This window comes from Oncorhynchus nerka, linkage group LG28 (assembly GCF_034236695.1).
Source record: "Oncorhynchus nerka isolate Pitt River linkage group LG28, Oner_Uvic_2.0, whole genome shotgun sequence".
Classification (NCBI taxonomy): domain Eukaryota; kingdom Metazoa; phylum Chordata; class Actinopteri; order Salmoniformes; family Salmonidae; genus Oncorhynchus; species Oncorhynchus nerka.
The window spans coordinates 49,127,458-49,144,415 of record NC_088423.1 but is presented as its reverse complement, the minus strand read 5'-3'; the positions used below and the strand labels follow the sequence as shown (position 1 = coordinate 49,144,415).

Below are 16,958 nucleotides of genomic sequence, written 5' to 3'. Positions count from 1 at the left end.
CTACGTTAACTCATTAGATACACACAGACAGCATGAGAGATAGATGTACACAACACTATGATGAGAGGGTCAGAGACAGTTTGTGACAGAATGCCTTATCTACTTTGAAGAAATAGTCAAATAATTCTTCCAGACAGCTCTGCAGCATACTAGGCTAGCTAAACGGGAAGACTAAAGACTACAGTATGGGGAGCACATAGATACGATAATAATGTTAGATGGTCTGGCTAGCTGACTGCTACTGCCTGAGCAGCGATTACATGATGACTTAAAGGAATGAAAAATAATAAAGTAATTAAATAAATTCAAAGTAATATACAGAACTGCAATATTTTATTATTTCATAGTAATTTCTTATTTTTCTATTTATCTGTAGGGCTGGGCGGTACACTGTATTTACGTTACAGCCTTATTCTAAAATGTATTAAATGTTTTTTTTCAGCTCCCTCAATCTACACACAATACATCATAATGACAAAGCAAAAACAGGTTCTTAGACATCTTTGCTAATTTATACCAAAACAAATGCAAAAAATATCACATTTACATAAGTATTTAGATCCTTGACTCAGTTCTTTGTTGAAGCACCTGTGCTTATAGCCTTGAGTCTTCTTGGGTATGATGCTACAAGCTTGGCACACCTGTATTTGGGGAGTTTCTCCCATTCTTCTCTGCAGATCGTCTCAAGTTCTGTCAGGTTGGATGGGGAGTGTTGTTGCACAGTTATTTTCAGGTCTCTCCAGATATGTTTGATCGGGTTCAAGTCCGGGCTCTGGCTAGGCCACTCAAGGACATTCAGAGACTTGTCCCGAAGCCACTCCTACATTGTCTTGGCTGTGCGCTTAGGCTCCATTCATCTTTGCCTCGATCCTGACAAGTCTTCGAGGCCCTTCTGTTGAGAAGCATCCCCACAGCATGATGCTGCCACTACCATGCTTCACCGTAGGGATGGTGCCAGGTTTCCTCCAGACATGACACTTGGCATTCAGGCCAAAGAGTTCTTGGTTTCATCAGACCAGAGAATCTTGTTTCTCATGGTCTGGAAGTCCTTTAGGTGCCTGTCACGTGTCTTTTACTGAGGAGTGGCTTTCGTCTGGCCACTCGACCATAAAGGACTGATTGGTGGAGTGCTGCAGAGATGGTTGTCCTTCTGGAAGGTTCTCCCATCTCCACAGAGGAACTCTAGAGCTCTGTCAGAGTGACCATTGGGTTCTTGGTCACCTCCCTGACCAAAGCCCTTCTCCCCTGATTGGTCAGTTTGGCCAGGCGGCCAGCTCTAGGAAGAGTCTTGGTGGCTCCAAACTTCATCCATTTAAGAATGATGGAGGCCACTGAGTTCTTGGGGACCTTCAACGCTGCAGACATTTTTTGGTACCCTTCCCCAGATTTGTGCCTCGATACAATCCTGTGTTGGAGCTCTAAGGACAATTCCTTCGACCTGATGGCTTGGTTTTTGCTCTGACATGCACTGTCAACTGTGGGACAGACAGTTGTGTGCCATTCCAAATCATGTCCAATCAATTGAATTTACCACAGGTGGACTCCAATCAAGTATGAATCCATTTTAAAATATGGCTGTAACGTAACAAAATGTGGAAAAAGTCAATGGAATACTGAATACTTTCCGAAGGCACTGTACCATTATTGATGCACAGATCGGTTTGGGTTTTTACTTTACCTTCTATAACGGTATTTGAATGTTCGGTTTGTTAAATGTGATACCCCGTGTGTAAAGTCCATTTTTATAGTTTACTTCGCTACTTGAGTCATCTCTCACCACTCTCTCTCTCTCTATGCCGCTTTCCACACAGACCTAGCCCCGCCCCCACTGATGGAGAACATTTGTTGTTCCTCGACCACGAGACACTTGCATTCAGTCTGCATGGTCAATGCAGCACATGCAACAATTTTGATGACAACGATGCTGTTTTCTCTTTGCTTCTTTGCATTTTATAATTGCACTATTAGTTTGTGTTTCTTACTGCAAACAGCTAGTTAGTCTTTTCTTAGCAAGTTGAGCCTAAATCTTGTTAGCAGCTAATGCTAATCATTAGTTAGCTGGCTAGATAGCTAATAAATGTACTGAGTCAGAGCAAACGTAGTTCGCCTCTACAGCCTGATAATACCAGTGATGGTGTAGGCCTAAATCAGCATTTAGTTTGTGCAACAGTATCTTCTAAATCAAAGGAATACGCAAAGCATAAATACGTTAGCTACTTAAAGTAGCTAAGAGAAAACATGAAATGTAGCCAAATATCATAGGGTCCCCTAGGAAACACTTATCAACACTTTGGTTCCTACCCTGTCACAATAACTCCTCCCTGGCATTTTCATTCATTGTCATGTCAAACACTGTATTCAAAGTGCCCACTAGTATATTCTAATTATAATAATAATATAGCTAATCATAATAATCATTCCATTTCCATGATTCCAACAGTTCACCCAAGTGTGTTGCTCTAAATCGCAAGTTAAATGACAATTGCAACATCTGGTTAAATATAAGGCCTAGATTGTTTGCCCATATCATGCAGCCCCAGGTATCAGTGTGGAAATGATCTCAAATGAGTGCCTAAAATGCAACAAAAAAAATGGATTGAATTTGAATTGCATAAAACAAATCAGAATGGAGAAAGAACCATTGAAATCACTTAGAATGTATGTGTTGCCACCCTTGGTTCTCACACCACTCAAAGCAAATTAATAACTTTTATTATTCAAAAACATAAAATACCGTCCAATTGTTATAAAAATACAGTGATATGACATGTTGGCCATATCGTTGGCCATTAAAAAGCTAAAATCATTCTAATGTCATTATTTCATAATGCATTTTATGTAATTACAAAATTAAAAATAAACTGAAAACGGAGCGACCTCAAAAAGACTACTTACTGTGACCACTCCTTGCAACAGAAGCAGCGCACTGCAGGCTTTTAATCGCTGTTTTACGACATGTCAAAAAAATAAAAAAATGGGGAAAACAAAACATGCTTCCAAAGGTTTGGCTGCCTGCATGATAGCAGACATATGAAAGTTTAAATAACCTTGGTATTTACTCAATGGTGAAGGGAGGAGGTAAGGATAACAGACCAGAGTGTATCCTTGGCACACATTGTATTTTTCTTCCTTAATATTTTTAGACAGTCCACATTCGCACTGCGTTTGTACACATTCTTGGGTTTTCGAGGGTATTGTGTGATTTGCAAGCTTTTCGCTCACCCAATGGTCACGAACACTGGTGCGGTGAGTCATTATCATCTCATATTGCAAAACTGATCAGGGTGTCCTTTGAAACCATAACCTATATTATAATACAGCATTTGACACCCAATGCTAACAAGTATTTTCCAGAGAAAGCTAGCAGCTTGATATGATTCATTACTGGGCACTGTGAAGTGTGGCTTCTTGGATAGCCTAACAATTACACTATAGACCAACAACAACAACAACAAACCACTTCAAGTTTCTTAAAAATAACATGCAGTCTAAATCCATTTCCCACAATAAAACAATCATAGCCACAGATCGTAGAGATCCCTCAGTTTGTGGTCTTGCTACTGTGGGTCAATGTCAAGTGTGATAAAGGTATAGGGCCTAAGGCTTTGGAAGGCTTACATACAGGGATGAGCCTGACTTCTGAGTCCCCGGACTCCTATAGATCCTATAGTAGCATCTGGGGACATAGTTCTGAGAAAAGAACCATTTCCTCTAGGCTTGGGAGATTATTACTGGAAAGTCACTTATCTAAAGATGAACCTGTCACTTTTCAAACCTAAACTAAGGGCACTGGGGGGGGAAGCGCCAGGAGAGGGAATGAGAAAGAGACCATGGATAAGCATTGCGGCTAGTAGCTTCAGCCACATTCCCCTGTGACTGTATATGAGGGTCTATTTGGCCATGTCTCTTTAGATTAAAGGCCTGCGTGTAGCGTATTAAACTGCTACCTTTTACGGACCGAGAGGCATTCGTTCTCTGCTCCATCCCTGCTAGTGGGGTCATCTGTGTGATAATGCACAGATAATATAGAGGGGCTACTCGTACATGTCTATGAAATATTCATGATAAACCACTCAGAACAGAGAAGAGCAGAGCAGCCGCCAACACCACCTGAGGAACAATAGAGCGAGGCAGGCAAGGAAATAGGTTTATAGACAGCACGCAAAAACACTCCACGAGGACAGAAAGGCCGTCTTTCGTAAGCAAGGGCACCGGTGTCCACATTATACCTTGTTCCTTCAAAGCTCTGGCTTATCTGACGCATACTGGTCAATACTAGCCACAAGCCAGTCCAACATATACTGTAGGTAAACAATCACCTGACATTATGAGTGGGGAAAATAACATGAGTCATACAATGTAATATCCCCTCCAAGTCTAATTCTTACCCATCTAGAAAGTGAAAAAGCCAGAAATGGAGGTTCATACTGACCTCACATTTCTGGTCTAACACAGGTGAACAATCATAGTCATCATAACGAATGGGGAAGACATATGCAAAAGCACTTCCTATCAGTCCCACTGTTGTGGGGTTGCCTTCCCTGCAACCCCCATCTATGAATGTTTTACATTACAATGTCATTCCCAGAATAATGTGAAGGATGTCCTTAACATGGCCTCACGATCACTGCCATCCAGACTACCACTAACAGCCCCTCCTGTCTCCAGTGTGATCATTGCCCACAAAGTCTACTGTAGGCCTATGCCAGACATGTCCCTACCCCAAACCAATGCACTCATTTTATTTTCCACAAGCTTCACCTTGGGAGAGACTGGAGCCTTTGGGGGCTTTGAGGAGCTTTTTTGTGGCTCTTCTGTAGAGGATGTCCAAATCTGAAAGGAGATAACCGTTGGCAACTGAAACTGTAAATGCTATACGCATGCTGATGCTACATTAGCTACATGCTTATACTGCAATGTTCTTAAAACTGAGTCTTACAAGGTAAAAAAATATGACAGGACAGTTGCACTGCAAATCTCTGAGAAGGAGACAAACAAAGTCCAAACTTCTTTGCTGTCAGCTATGCAAATGCAGAGCACACATCTTGTCACATACAATATCTAAGAGTAGAAAGATCTTGTTCGCAGGGTAGGTTTGCATTACAACTATGACTGAGCAACAACCGCCTGCAAACAATGTTTGTGTTTCTCTGTCACGTTCTCTCCATCGCTCCTTCCATCTCATTAACCCAAACATCTCTTTTCACAACACTTCCTGTCTCCCTCTGTGTTCTGTGTCACTCTTTCCGAGTCTCCTTCCCTGTCACTTCCTCTATCCTTCTAAATGTTTCTCTCTCATTTTCTCCCTCTCGCTCCCTCCCTCCCACCATATGCCCCCCGGCTCCTCTCTCTTACTTTCTCTCCCTCGTTCTCCCCTCTGTCTCCCTTCTCTCTTAGGCCAGTGCCATGTTCACTAGCCAATGCTTTGCTTAAGACAGGTGTCAGCTACAATCCCTGCTACTGTTCTCCACAGAGACACAGCGCCTCTCTCTCCTTCTCTCCTACTTGCCACTGAAACAATTACACCAGATAGGCCTCAAGGTCAACAGAGCTGTCAGGCTCCACTCCAACACTGGAGCAACTTCTCCCACGTTTTGGATAGGGAAACAGGCAGAGGTGTTAATAGAGGGCTTCTGCTGCTCTGGAGTCTACAGCTGCTAGGAATTATGGACATCACACACATTTCATTTTCTCTTCAATCAGTTATGTTAGGAGTCGTTTGTAACTTCATAGAAATATGTAATTCATTGAGACTAGAGATGCACATAGAACGAATGCAATAACGTGAAAATGAAAGCAAAGACGTATAGACAGTGCTGCCATTTCATTACAAGCTCTACACATATATTTACTTGTGAATAGAACGCATCCACTCTGGGGAAAAAAATACTGAAAGTGCCATAATGAAAAGGCTACTGATACAGAACTCATTATCTGTAGAGCTGAAGTGAATAAAAGGGACAATGAAGGAGGCCAAAGGGAAGCATTAGGAGAGATCCGCTAGTTAGGGAATCCACTTGGTGCATGACACGATGTGCACAGTCTACTTTCCTCTCATATCTGTTTATTTTCACAGCATGTCTAAATAAAATGGAGATGCGGGAGGCCACTTCGGCCCGACAAAGGTCACGTTTCCTAATGCATGAAAATGCTTCACGGCCAACCAAGGGGCCTGCTTGAGGATATTGGCTTGTTGACCCGGGGAAAGACAGGGATCATTACATTTATCAGTTTAAATTACTTTTAAAAATTTTTTTTTATTGTTTTTGTATTTGTATTCTTTAAAAAAAAATCTTAAAAAGACTATTTTAATTGTAAACTGTTGTTACAATGAAGGATACACCTAATTTCCTGCCAAGAGGCGTTGATTTATCGGACAAAAGGAAGACGCTTGTGCTATTTCAGGGGACAATTAATTTATCCTAAACATGACCAGGAACCCAAGATTGTCAGTAAAGAACGAAGCTGTATGTCCATGAAGAACACTTCCTCAAATCAAAATGTTATAAATCGCATCCAGGCACAACTGCAACAACAATTGAAGCAAGCGAAGACAAGATTAGCCTTGGCGCATAAGTAACCGTGTATCTCAGAGCAGCAGAATTACTCTGTTAACATTAAATATGGCCAAAGCTACTCAGAATGTCATTTAATATCCACATTGCTATAATTAATTATAGCCCATCAACATTCATATTTCAACAATCTTCTGCAACAGTGTTTGGAATAGAGAAGCTTCCTTTACATTTCCTATTTGCTTTTTTTCTCCCTCAAAGAAATACCTTTCCATACAGTCTATAACGCTAGTAGGCCTAGTCAATTTCCACACCTGCAGGTTGAACGTGCTAGGTAAGCTCTCCACTCTCAGAACTGTAAAGTGCTTTCTCTTATTTCATCTGACAGGCCCTGTATGGTGAATAAGGTTATTCTTGCTTGTTCCTTTTTAATCAGTTTATTCTCTTTGAGCAACCTTTCATACATTACAAATGGTGCATCACCGGATATTGGAGAGGAAAATGCTGAAAATAGCTATTTTTGTAGAGCTGGTCAGTCAAAAGGAGGTAAAGGAAAGGGCACACTATCTATAACTTCTTCAGTGACCAACATGTACAAAGGATATGCAGAAGGGGGAAATACAGTGATTTATAATTCCATACATGGTGTGTACAACTGGTCTGCTGAGTACTAAATTTCCATTTTTGTCACAGATATCTAAGATTAATGGATGATGTGATATTCTTCCTTACAAAAAAATAATGCAGTTTCCTCTCATATCTGTTCATTTTAACAGCAGGTCAAAAGTGCAGTAACTGCAGTGGACTGTAGTATTTTGGATGCAGTAATTGCGTAATAACTGCAACATACTGCAGTTATTATGCACTCCAGTTACACTGCAAAATTACTGCAGTAAATATTTTTATTTTGGAAGCAGAATTTGCTGCATACTGCAGTTATAATGCAGTTATAATGCAGTGTACTGCACTCTGACTACACTATTTTTTGTTCATAACAACATTTGTTCAACTACTGTTTTATTGATTGTTTAATGTCATACTCACAGGGAAACTGTTTTGTTGGGTAAGAAACTGGGTTGTAGAGTGTCCATTAATTCCACATCATCACACACCACCTTCACCCAGACATTTTGTCTGCTCAATTCCTTGGACCTCTCAGAGGTGCAATGACAGCTGTCAATGAAGAGGTCCGGGCAGTTTCTGTTCGTCAGGCATGTCCTCCACAACCCAACAACAACGCAAAGTAATCTCAGCATTTTCATTGTGAACTGAGCCTTTTATTGAATTGTTCTCAAGTTATCTCTTCCCGGTCTGTAAAGCAAGTGGAGACCATTTCACATAGGCTTCTTCTTGGTGGATGGTTAACGTTAGCTACCGACCAAGTGACTTGTTCTTGTATTTGAATAAAAGTCTGCGCGTTACTACTGACAACACCTGTTGTGTCTCATAATGTACATGCTACCTGTAAGTCAAAAATAAAATAAAAATCATGCATAACGAAGGTCTTTGCTTTTAACATATTGTTTCCCCGCGCTGTGCCATTTCTATCATTTGTTTCTCATTTACACAGAAACGTGTCGCTTTTGTCGGCTACCAAAACGTTCCTAGATAAAGGTTTGCAAGTTTGTTACCGGTATCCTAAAAGTTTGACGCATGGGAATGCAGTAGCGTATTACGCCGTCTTCGCCGTCGGCAGGAACAAGATGTTCTTTCAATGTGTCGATTGTCACTTTTGTCATAGTACTCCTACTAAGTTATCCATTGTCATAACTCCGGTATCAACAGGTTGCCACAGATATTCCCATCCACGTCTCGCGTCTTCAACCATGGGACTTGTTGCGAAGTCATCAGCAGCATGGAAGCTGAAGTCCCTCCCCCTCGAAGCCAAGGGGCAAAAATTGGTATTTTTATTACATGGGTAAACCTCAAATCAATACATCCATGTAACCTGTTCTAAAACAAAAACATTTAATTGTATTTAGGACCACAGTGAACATTATATTATGCAAACCATATAAATAAAAATTATTAGACCTAGAATTAATAGTAATTCTATTTGTATGATGTCAACACACATCAATCTAAGTATCACATGGTTCTGAAATTGAATGGCACAGGGGCTCAGGCTCAGATACATCTGCCATCAGATGACCAGTTGGTAAACGGTCATTGGAGGACACCCTTATAGCCTAAATAAATATATCAATTTGTTCCCTGGCTCCAGGATTCAAACTCAATGCCATGCTGAGAGAGATGTTAGATAATTGCTTACTTATTCAGGAAATAATGCATCAGCACCGTCTCACCTTAGCAACTAAGAAAAAAGCATATTCTACCTTGATAATACTTGTAATCTCTTGGCAACCAAATAAAAGTACCACAGGGGAAAAAACGACATTGAAATCTCAGTCTTATAACCTATGACTGAATAAAAATTGTGCTTCATAGAAAGCTATAGCAGAAGCAGGCTCATTATTGAATGCCTCCCGCATAGTCCATGTTTTGTATACACTCATTGGAGATGAGTAATGTGGGAGCATAGACCTACAGGCTACAATATACCTATTCAACAATAAGATTCGAACGTAAAGCAAATAGATACATTCATGGCATGACTTTACACTAATAAAGCAGATATAAGATATGACTTGGTGGCTCTCACAAAATGAAAGGGGACTTGAGGGAGAAAAAAATGGGCCAGCATGTTAGAAATGCCAGGGCTGATTTCTGGTCCCAGTCCGCCCCTGCAGTAGGTCCACATTTTTAGGGAGTGTAAGTTGTTCAGTACTGTATCCTACAGAAGATGAAATAATATTAATAATTTTCCACGCATGCCTGTAGTCAGAGCATAGTCCTGGGAGACGCAGAAGCCTAGACAGCTGGTTGGCCTCCTGAGGCTGGGCGAGGTGCTTCCCCTGTGTTTGCACTGTGCTCCACACCAAATTCCACTCTCATTCTCCGCATTGTCTCTGACACAGCTAGACTGGGAGCACAAAGGAGGATTTTAAAAGGTCCCATGACCCTTCTGAGCAGCCCATGTTTCTCGTTCATCTCCCTGACAGGCAGTACACAGCAGTACACAGGGCAGAACAGATTCCCTCTTCCTCCCTGTTTTTCACAGAGGGAAACTAAAGCCATATGTGCGCCTTCTTTTCTCCCATGTTGTGCTGCCGGCCCTTTGACTGCCACTCACACTTGTTTGCACAGATGTATATTTACCTTGCTGGTGAAAGTAAGGAAGCAAATCTCCCAGTCAGCTGAACTTTGGGACGCTAGTAGGAAAATAACCAAGTTGAGCTGACATCATCATTTGACATGATAAATCTTTAATGGAGCGCAGACAGAAACATTTATTTGGATGCAGGCCAGCAGTGTTCACTGGGCTACTTGCAAGGACTTAATGGAAAACAGAGTCCTCGCAGCCTCGCTGTTCTGTAAATATTTTCTTTGTGGCAGAGAAGAAGATTTTCACATCCACAGCCGTGATGTGATATCTAAACAACAAGCGCATTCAAAACATATCTAAACCGTTTGAGAGAGTCAACATGTGCACTGTATGTTGAAACGTGATGCTAGTAACTATATAATCATCATTTGTATTCATATAGCAGTATGTTGTTATAGGTTGTTATTTAAGTATGATTTTGATCAGCCAAACATACAGCATATTGGAAATTGTGTACATGCCTTGTATTGGATTGTATTCCAGCCGCTACTTATAGCATTCTGTACATAACCCATTACTGCATTAAATAGAGAACAAAGAGAGAAATACTCATTAGTGCAAAATGGAGCAAGGAAGTCAGTGATATTGAAACAACGCAAACAGTCTTTTTTTCTCAGTCAGTGTTGGGCTGTTTTCTCAGCCACTTTTCTGTCAGCCCTAACTTGTGTTAGTGTTCACAGCTCTCCATTATTCCCTCATGACAGAGATTAATGAAGCATGGCTGCAAGGCAATCACAGTCCTCACTAAATATTTACATGCACCGCTTCAAAAGGCCAAAGCGCTAGCTACCACACCAGGATGACAGAAGCTTCATTGTTACTTCATGACTAAGTTGTTTTTCCTTTCTTATTCTCTAGGCATTTCCCCCCTTGAGTGAGTGGATTTCACTATAGAGATTAATGTCAGTGCTGACTGCCGCCACTCAGCAATGACATAGGGTAGGCCTACGTTCAGGCTAATTATAAAATCTTTAATCACGTTACATTTCAAACAATGTCAATAGAATGCTGACTGTGCATCCATTTCAAACGAGGCCATGACTGGTTGATCCAATCTAAATCACGATTGGAAGTCTGCTTCCTCTGAGAATGAGGTTGGCATGTGGACTCCATGTGATATGTACGACGGTCCAGACATATGTGTACTGTACAGCATAGGGATTTAGAATTATACTGCATTTCTGGCTATGGACATGGACAGTATTTTAGGGAATGCAGTGATCAAATAAGGGGGAGGGACACAAGGCACCTGTGACAAATACACTATATAGAAAAGTATGTGTACAACCCTTCAAATGAGTTAATTTGGCTATTTCAGCCACGCCCATTGCTGACAGGTGTATAAAATCGAGCACACCGCCATGCAATCTCCATAGACAAACATTGGCAGTATAATGGCCTTACTGAAGAGCTCAGTGACTTTCAACACGGCACGGTCATAGGATGCCACCTTTCCAACAAGTCAGTACTTCAAATGTCTGCCCTGCTAGAGCTTCTCTGGTCAACTGTAAATGTTGTTGTTGTGAGGTGGATACATCTAGGAGCAACAACGGCTCAGCCGTGAAGTGGTAGGCCACACAAGCTCAGAATGGGACCTCTGAAGTGCATAGTGCGTAAAAATAGTCTGTCCTCGGTTGCAACATTCACTACCGAGATCCAAACTGCTTCTGGAAGCAACGTCAGCACAATAACTGTTCGTCAGGAGCTTCATGAAATGGGTTTCCATGGTCGAGCAGCCGCACACAAGCCTAAGATCACCAAATGCAATGCCAAGCGTCGGTTGGAGTTGTGTAAAGCTTGCCACCATTGGACTCTGTAGCAGTGGAAACACATTCTCTGGAGTGATGAATCACACTTCACCATCTGCTAGTCCGACAGACCGATTGCATAGTGCCAACTGTAAATTTTGGTGGAGGAGAAATAATGGTCGGGGGCTGTTTTTCATGGTTCGGGCTAGGCCCTTTCGTTCCAGTGTAAAAAAAATCTTAGCGCTACAGCATATAAAGACATTCTAGACGATTTTGTGGTTCCAACTTCGTGGCAACAGTTTGGTAAAGGCCCTCTCCTGTTTTAGCATGACAATGCCCCCGCGCACAAAGCGAGGCCCATACAGAAATGGTTTGTCGAGATAGGCGTGGAAGAACTTGACTGGCCTGCACAGAGCTCTGACCTCAACCCCATCGAAAACCTTTGGGTTGAATTGGAACGCCGACAGCGACCAAGGCCTAACATCAGTGCCCAACCTCACCAATGCTCTTGTGGCTGATTAGAAGCAAGTCCCATCAGCAATGTTCCAACATCTAGTAGAAAACCTTCCCAGAAGAGTGGAGGCTGTTATAGCAGCAAAGGGGGGACCAACTACATATTAATACCCATGATTTTGGAACGAGATGTTCGACAAGCAGTTGTCCACATACCTTTGGTCATGTAGTGTATGTTTGCGACACACATTTCATGAGTATACAAATGTGAGTGGAAATAACTGAATGCTCAAAGTCACTGCCACTTAGGAAAATATCAGATAAAGCTATATGGAGAGTAACACAAAGTGAACTACTGATGATGCGAGGATTTTAATCTTTCACATGTTGAGTAAAATCAATCTGCATAATGTAGGATTAGAAAACATCAATGTATAACCTCATCAGGGGGCCAAATCATGCATATTACTAAATGTTCATCCAAACAAGATCCAGACAGTACCTATAATGCCATGGGTAGAAGACATTAGGTCTGTAGTGTTCAAGACTAGTCCTGGACTAAGAAGCACACTGTGCAGGACTACGCATAATCTGTGTCTGGAATACTGGGTATATAAACAAAATCACAATGGGGCCAAGAGGAAACAGAGGAGGAAACCAGAGTTGCTTTCAAACTTTCAGCATGTCAAGTGATCTGGCCTGTGTGAGCTGGCCTGTTGACGTACCCACCATGTACCCACAGTGTTCCAGTGGCAGGGCGGAACCGGCTGATCCACTGACCAACCCTGACCACCAGCCACCAGATCACTGCTTAACTACTTCACTGAGGGTTTGGTCCGGGCATAATGTTCAAAACAGAGACCATAGGAAACCCAAATTACTTCTATTGAGGCCATTTTATGACGTTCAGTGTGCTATATTGGTTATTTTACCATTGGTTGTTTGCTGAGGGATAGGCTAGGCACTTGTTTGGCAAATCTATTTCATGAGGGTATATGATCGTTGCATAACACACATTTTGATCAGTTTGATCATTAGTTGTCACTGTGTTTTTTTTATCTGTATACTATAGGTATTTGACACAAAATCACACACTGTCCTGCTATACACTAGTGCCAGTAGAAAAGCATGCCCTATGACGAAGGCTTTGCTGTCTGACAGTCATTCATTCAATCTGTTACCTAGTGTAGCTACTACTCATTAGCCTGAAGACATGCTAGACCTTCAGTTTCTCTATTGTATTTGTGCAGAATTTGCTTGTATTTTTTTTCCCGACGTACATGAGAAAAGGGTATTTTGTTTCCTAAATGCAGACAACTTATAAAAAAACAAAAGACATATAGTGAATTAGCTATATAAAGACAATTTACTTATAGATCTAAAAGTGATCTAAAAGTGGATCCAATCCTTCTAGAAAGAAATCTTCATCGGCCGAGTCAAAATCCTTGTTGTCCAAATCGCTCTCCTGATCCGAGTCCGACCAGTATTTTATTCAAAGCTTCTATGTCGGTATACTTATTCATAGCTGCCTTATTTTTAGCTTCCTATTTGATATTCCTAGTTTGAACTTTTTTCCCCCCTTGAGAAGACATCTTTTATGCTAAAGTGATGAAATTAAAGCGATGAAATCTGTTTACAATGTAATGCGTCTCAGTGCATCTCATCTCTGAGCCAGGTAGCAATAGTTAGCATTGCGCATAAAAGGTTCTCGGCCTTGTTTTGTCCCACCCAGGTCAACTGCATATCCCTGGAAAGCTTAGCTCATTGTGTCTTACAACAATATATCCTTTTATTTTATTCACCACAGACTGGAGAATGCAGAGTGTTTGGCTGATGACGTTTGGGAGCCACCCCTCCCCAGCAACCGCCCCCACTGGGCAGGGTCTTCATCCCCCACTGCTATGTCAATCACCCCATCTGATGGTTCTACATCCACTTTGCATAGACCTATTAAAAAAGAAAATAGGGGCTTGTGGCACCATTCATCCGAACAGAATCAGTTCCCCCAAGACCAAGGTAAACAACATGACAAAGAGAGCGGCAAGGGATCAGGACAAACAAGCTGCTTTTTGTGAAATGGAAGGACACTAGGGAAGTAACCATGCTCACCACACAGCATAAGGCATTCAATAATAACCATGTCTCAACAAGGGTGAAAAAGGAAGAATGTCCCCATTCCTGTTTCTGTGAAGGACTACAATGCCAGCATGGAGGGTGTCAACCTATCTGATGCTCTGATAGGCTACTACCAGGTCCTCCACAAGACCAGGTAGTTGCGTAATACTTTTTTTTGGATCACTTTGTGGACATTGACAGATTTCCACTGCTCTAATGTCCATTGCTCGTGTTTCTTGTCCCAAGCAAGTCTCTTCTTCTTATTGATGTACTTTAGTAGTGGTTTCTTTGCAGCAATATGACCATGAAGGCCTGATTCAACTTGTTCGCCAGGGTTCGTGAAGATAACCAATCATTTACAACTTTCAGATGAGACTGAAATAAGGTGACGATTAATATTGACTGCTATTGATGTAAAATATTACTAGGTCTTTAAGAGTTTATTCGGAAGATAACAGCTCTATAAATATTATTTCATGGTGCCCCGACTTTCTAGTTAATTACATTTACATGATTAGCTCAATCAGGTAATATTAATTACAGAGAAAGGATTTTATAGAATAGCATGTCATATCACTTAATCCGGCAAAGCCAAAGACACGACACCTGTGTAACCACGCTTGTGTTTGATAAGATCTTTTTATATATTTTATAATATACAGTACCAGTCGACTACTAGTGAAGACATCAAAACTATGAAATAACACATATGGAATCCTTCAGTAACAATTTATTTTTTAAACAAATCTAAATATATTTTAGATGTTTTTTTAGCAGCCACCCTTTGCCTTCATGAAAGCTTTGCACACTCTTGGCATTCTCTCAACCAGCTCACATGGAATGCTTTTCCAACAGTTTTGATGAGTACTTGTTGGCTGCTTTTCCTTCACCCTGTAATCCAACTCATCCCAAACCATCTTAATTGGGTTGAGGTCGGGTGATTGTGGAGGCCAGGTCATCTGATGCAGAACAATTAGCCCTTACACAGCCTGAAGGTGTTTTGTCCTGTTGAAAAACAAATGAAAGTCCCACTAAGCGCAAAGCAGATGGGATGGCGTATTGCTGCAGAATGCTGTGGTAGCCATTCTGGTTAAGTGCGCCTTGAATTCAAAATAAGTCACTGAAAGTGTCATCAGCAAAGCACCCCCACGCCATCACACCTCCTCCTCCGTGCTTCATGGTGGGAACCACACATGCGGAGATCATCCGTTCACCTACTCTGCGTCTCACAAAGACACAGAGGTTGGAACCAAAAATCTCAAATTTGAACTCATCAGACCAAAGGACAGATTTCCACTGCTCTAATGTCCATTGCTCGTGTTTCTTGTCCCAAGCAAGTCTCTTCTTCTTATTGATGTACTTTAGTAGTGGTTTCTTTGCAGCAATATGACCATGAAGGCCTGATTCATACAGCCTCCTCTGAACAGTTGATGTCAAATCAAATCAAATGGTATTGGTCGCATACACATGGTTAGCAGATGTTATTGTGAGTGTAGCGAAATGCTTGTGATTCTAGTTCCGACAGCACAGCAATATCTTAGAAGTAATCCAAGAATTCCACAACAACTACCTAATACACACAAATCTAAGTAAAGGAATGGAATAAGAATATGTACACTATCGTTCAAAAGGATGGGGTCACAAAGAAATGTCCTAGTTTTTGAAAGAAAAGCCATTTTTTTTGTCCTTAAAATAACATTAAATTGATCAGAAATACAATGTATACATTGTTGATGTTGTAAATGACTATTTTTAGCTGGAAACGTCTGATTTTTAATGGAATATCTACATAGGCGTACAGAGACCCCTTATCAGCAACCATCACTCCTTGGTTCCAATGGCACGTCGTGTTCGCTAATCCAAGTTTAGCATTTTAAGAAGATAATTGATCGTTAGAAAACCCTTTTGCAATTATGTTAGCACAGCTGAAAACTGTTGTCCTGATTAAAGAAGCAATAAACCTGGCCTTTAGACTAGTTGAGAATCTGGAGCATCAGCATTCCATCTCAAAATGGCCAGAAACAAAGTACTTTCTTCTGAAACTCGTCAGTCTATTCTTGTTCTGAGAAATGAAGGCTATTCCATGCGAGATATTGCCAAGAAACTGAAGATCTCATCACACCAAACTTTTGAACGGTAGTGTACATATGAGATGTGTAATGCGAGATATGTAAACATGATTACAGTGGTATTATTAAAGTGACTAGTGATCCATTTATTAAAGTGGCCAATTATTTCAAGTCTATATTTATGGCAGCAGCCTCTCTGTGCTAGTGAAGGCTGTTCAACAGTCTGATGGCCCTGAGATAGAAGCTGTTTTTCAGTTTCTCGATCCCAGCTTTGATGCACTTGTTCTGACCTCTCCTTCCGGATGGTAGCGGGGTGAACAAATCAAATCAAAGTTTGCCACATGCGCCGAATACAACAGGTGTAGGTAGACCTTACAGTGAAATGCTTACTTACAGGCTCTAACCAATAGTGCAAAAAAGGTATTTGGTAAACAATAAGTAAGTAAAGAAATAAAACAACAGTAAAAAGACAGGCTATATACAGTAGCGAGGCTATAAACGTAACGAGACAACATACAGACACCAGTTAGTCAGGCTGATTGAGGTAGTATGTACATGTAGATATGGTTAAAGTGACTATGAATATATATGATAAACAGAGAGTAGCAGCAGTGTAAAAAGAGGGGTTGGGAGGGGTTGGGGGAGTACACAATGCAAATAGTCCGAGTAGCCATTTGACTACCTGTTCAGGAGTCTTATGGCTTGGGGGTAAAAACTGTTGAGAAGCCTTTTTGTCCTTGTAACGGTTTTCTTGTGTCGAAGGAGAGGCGGACCAAAACGCAGCGTGGTTATTATTCATGGTTCTTTAATAAAGAAACTATACATGAATAGA

General features: G+C 41.2%; 1 protein-coding gene across 2 annotated transcripts in view; it reads right to left on the bottom strand.

Annotated features, from left to right (window-relative positions):
• LOC115113348 (adhesion G protein-coupled receptor A3-like) overlaps window positions 1-8,329 on the bottom strand; it is a 274,806-nt gene extending 266,477 nt beyond the window's left edge. For both annotated transcript variants that reach the window (XM_029640886.2, XM_029640887.2), the window contains exon 1: window positions 7,560-8,329. In XM_029640886.2, the coding sequence (XP_029496746.1) occupies window positions 7,560-7,777 (218 nt within the window). In that variant the 5' untranslated portion in view covers window positions 7,778-8,329. The remainder of the gene's footprint in view (window positions 1-7,559) is intronic.
• Window positions 8,330-16,958: the final 8,629 nt, after the last annotated feature.